Source organism: Cherax quadricarinatus, chromosome 63 (genome assembly GCF_038502225.1).
Source record: "Cherax quadricarinatus isolate ZL_2023a chromosome 63, ASM3850222v1, whole genome shotgun sequence".
Classification (NCBI taxonomy): domain Eukaryota; kingdom Metazoa; phylum Arthropoda; class Malacostraca; order Decapoda; family Parastacidae; genus Cherax; species Cherax quadricarinatus.
Genome location: NC_091354.1, coordinates 358,813 through 360,893, shown reverse-complemented (window position 1 = coordinate 360,893; position 2,081 = coordinate 358,813). Strand labels below are relative to the sequence as shown.

Below are 2,081 nucleotides of genomic sequence, written 5' to 3'. Positions count from 1 at the left end.
ATATATATATATATATATATATATATATATATATATATATATATATATATATATATATATATATATATATATATATATATATGGTATAAACCTTGGTAATAAATACCGACAAGTTGGTTTAGAAAGACACGTAAGCAAACACTATGACATATTTATTAGAAAACGTTTCGGTCCTGGGACCTTGATCACTTCTAACATACAGAGGTAGAAAGGCATTATATATATAGGCGGAGAGTGAGGTGTGACGCACGTGACCTGAGGAATGTCATAAGAACATGAGAACATAAGAATGGAGGAACACTGTAGAAGGCCTACTGGCCCATGCGAGGCAGGTCCTTATCAAAACAACCTCTGCCTACGATGAGGACGGGTAGACGTTGAAATCATGTGACTACTGTGCTGTTGGGTTGGTGGTGCTTAAGTATCATGTATGCCAATGTTCTATAGTGTCACTGACACTATAGAACGCAACACTGGAAACTACAAAATTTCAAAAACATTGGCATACATGATACTTAAGCACCACCAACCCAACAGCACAGGAGTCACATGATTTCAACGTCTACCCGTCCTCATCGTAGGCAGAGGTTGTTTTCATAAGGACCTGCCTCGCATGGGCCAGTAGGCCTTCTACAGTGTTCCTCCATTCTTATGTTCTCATGTTCTTATGACATTTCCTCAGGTCACGTGCGTCACACCTCACTCTCCGCCTATATATATATAATGCCTTTCTACCTCTGTATGTTAGAAGTGATCAAGGTCCCAGGACCGAAACGTTTTCTAATAAATATGTCACAGTGTTTGCTTATGTGTCTTTCTAAACCATATATATACATATATATATAATGTATATATATATATATATATATATATATATATATATATATATATATATATATATATATATATATATATATATATATATATATATATATATGTATGTATATATATATTGACTATTCGTAATAAAGTTTCGCATTATTAAGCACCAGATGTCCCAGATAACATCAAGATATTTGTAAAAATGTATAGCATAAGTTTTTTTTCAAGGCTGGTAAGTTCTTTATATATATGAAGGTCGTAAAATTTCTTAAAAGGTAAACGCACACAGTGTCAAAGCATTTATATGTATAAAAAACGGGATATAACACTATCAGACAAGAGTACTTCTCTCGTTATCTCTGTCTACATCCTCCAGGCACCTGTGACAGTGTCTCACTACCTCACTTTCATCCTGTCTGTGTTTATATTCATGATCGTTCACGAAATTTACGTTAGTTTGCGTGCCTATCGCGTCAGCCTGTTGGCATTCGGAGGCACTCTCCTCCGTGATGACAGCTGGCACCGGATGCATGTCTCTGGCATCAGCTTCACCGTAAAGTGTTCGAGAAGTGTGACCCGGGGCTCTTCTCGTTGGGATTTCTAGGCCTGTCCTCTCTTCGGGCACCATAAGGGTATAGCACCCGCGGGTTGAAACGTGGGGGTCTCTGGAGGAGCCTGACCAATCTGTTTCGTTGCCGTTGGTGAGCGTTTCAGCGTCGGACACGGTCCTGGTGCTCGCTTCGTCACTGTTACTCTTATCACTGTACATCTGATCACCAAGTGAGCCATCCTGAGCACCACTTTCACTGACATGCACATCACACGCGTGAACACCGTTCTGCAGTTGTTGTGATGTGGAAGGAGAGTCGCCGCCGCTGTAGGGGTACCTCTGATGCACTCTGGGTCTGTTTTCCTGACCATCTTGACCATGTGAAATACTTCTCGAAAAGCTTTTACTTCTGAGTTTGAGGGACTCTCCGTGGCGCTTCTTTATAGTAAAAGACGCAGCACGTCGGCTGGGGTGCTTAACGGAGTGAGATCGAGTGCGGGGAGTGATTTCGGGCATTAATTCCCTGTCAATGTAATCGAAACCAGCCCTGATAAGCTGGGGACTTTCTTCTTCACTATTATAACTGTGATTTACTTTCCCTGAGCTGCGTTGAGCTTTGTTTCTGGGGCAGTTGACTTTGACGGGACTGGAATGTCTGCGAGTAACGTCGAGTTTCTTCAGGGCCAGATGCACCCCGGTGGGAGATTTG

The 2,081-nt window shown here is 41.2% G+C and overlaps 1 protein-coding gene across 1 annotated transcript in view; it reads right to left on the bottom strand.

The window, feature by feature from the left end:
- Positions 1 to 947: 947 nt before the first annotated feature.
- Positions 948 to 2,081, bottom strand: part of LOC128705741 (uncharacterized) — an 85,385-nt gene continuing 84,251 nt past the window's right edge. Inside the window, exon 7 of the mRNA XM_070098541.1 lies at positions 948 to 2,081. This exon is cut by the window's right edge and continues 465 nt beyond it. Within this exon, the coding sequence (XP_069954642.1) occupies positions 1,154 to 2,081 (928 nt within the window). The 3' untranslated portion in view covers positions 948 to 1,153.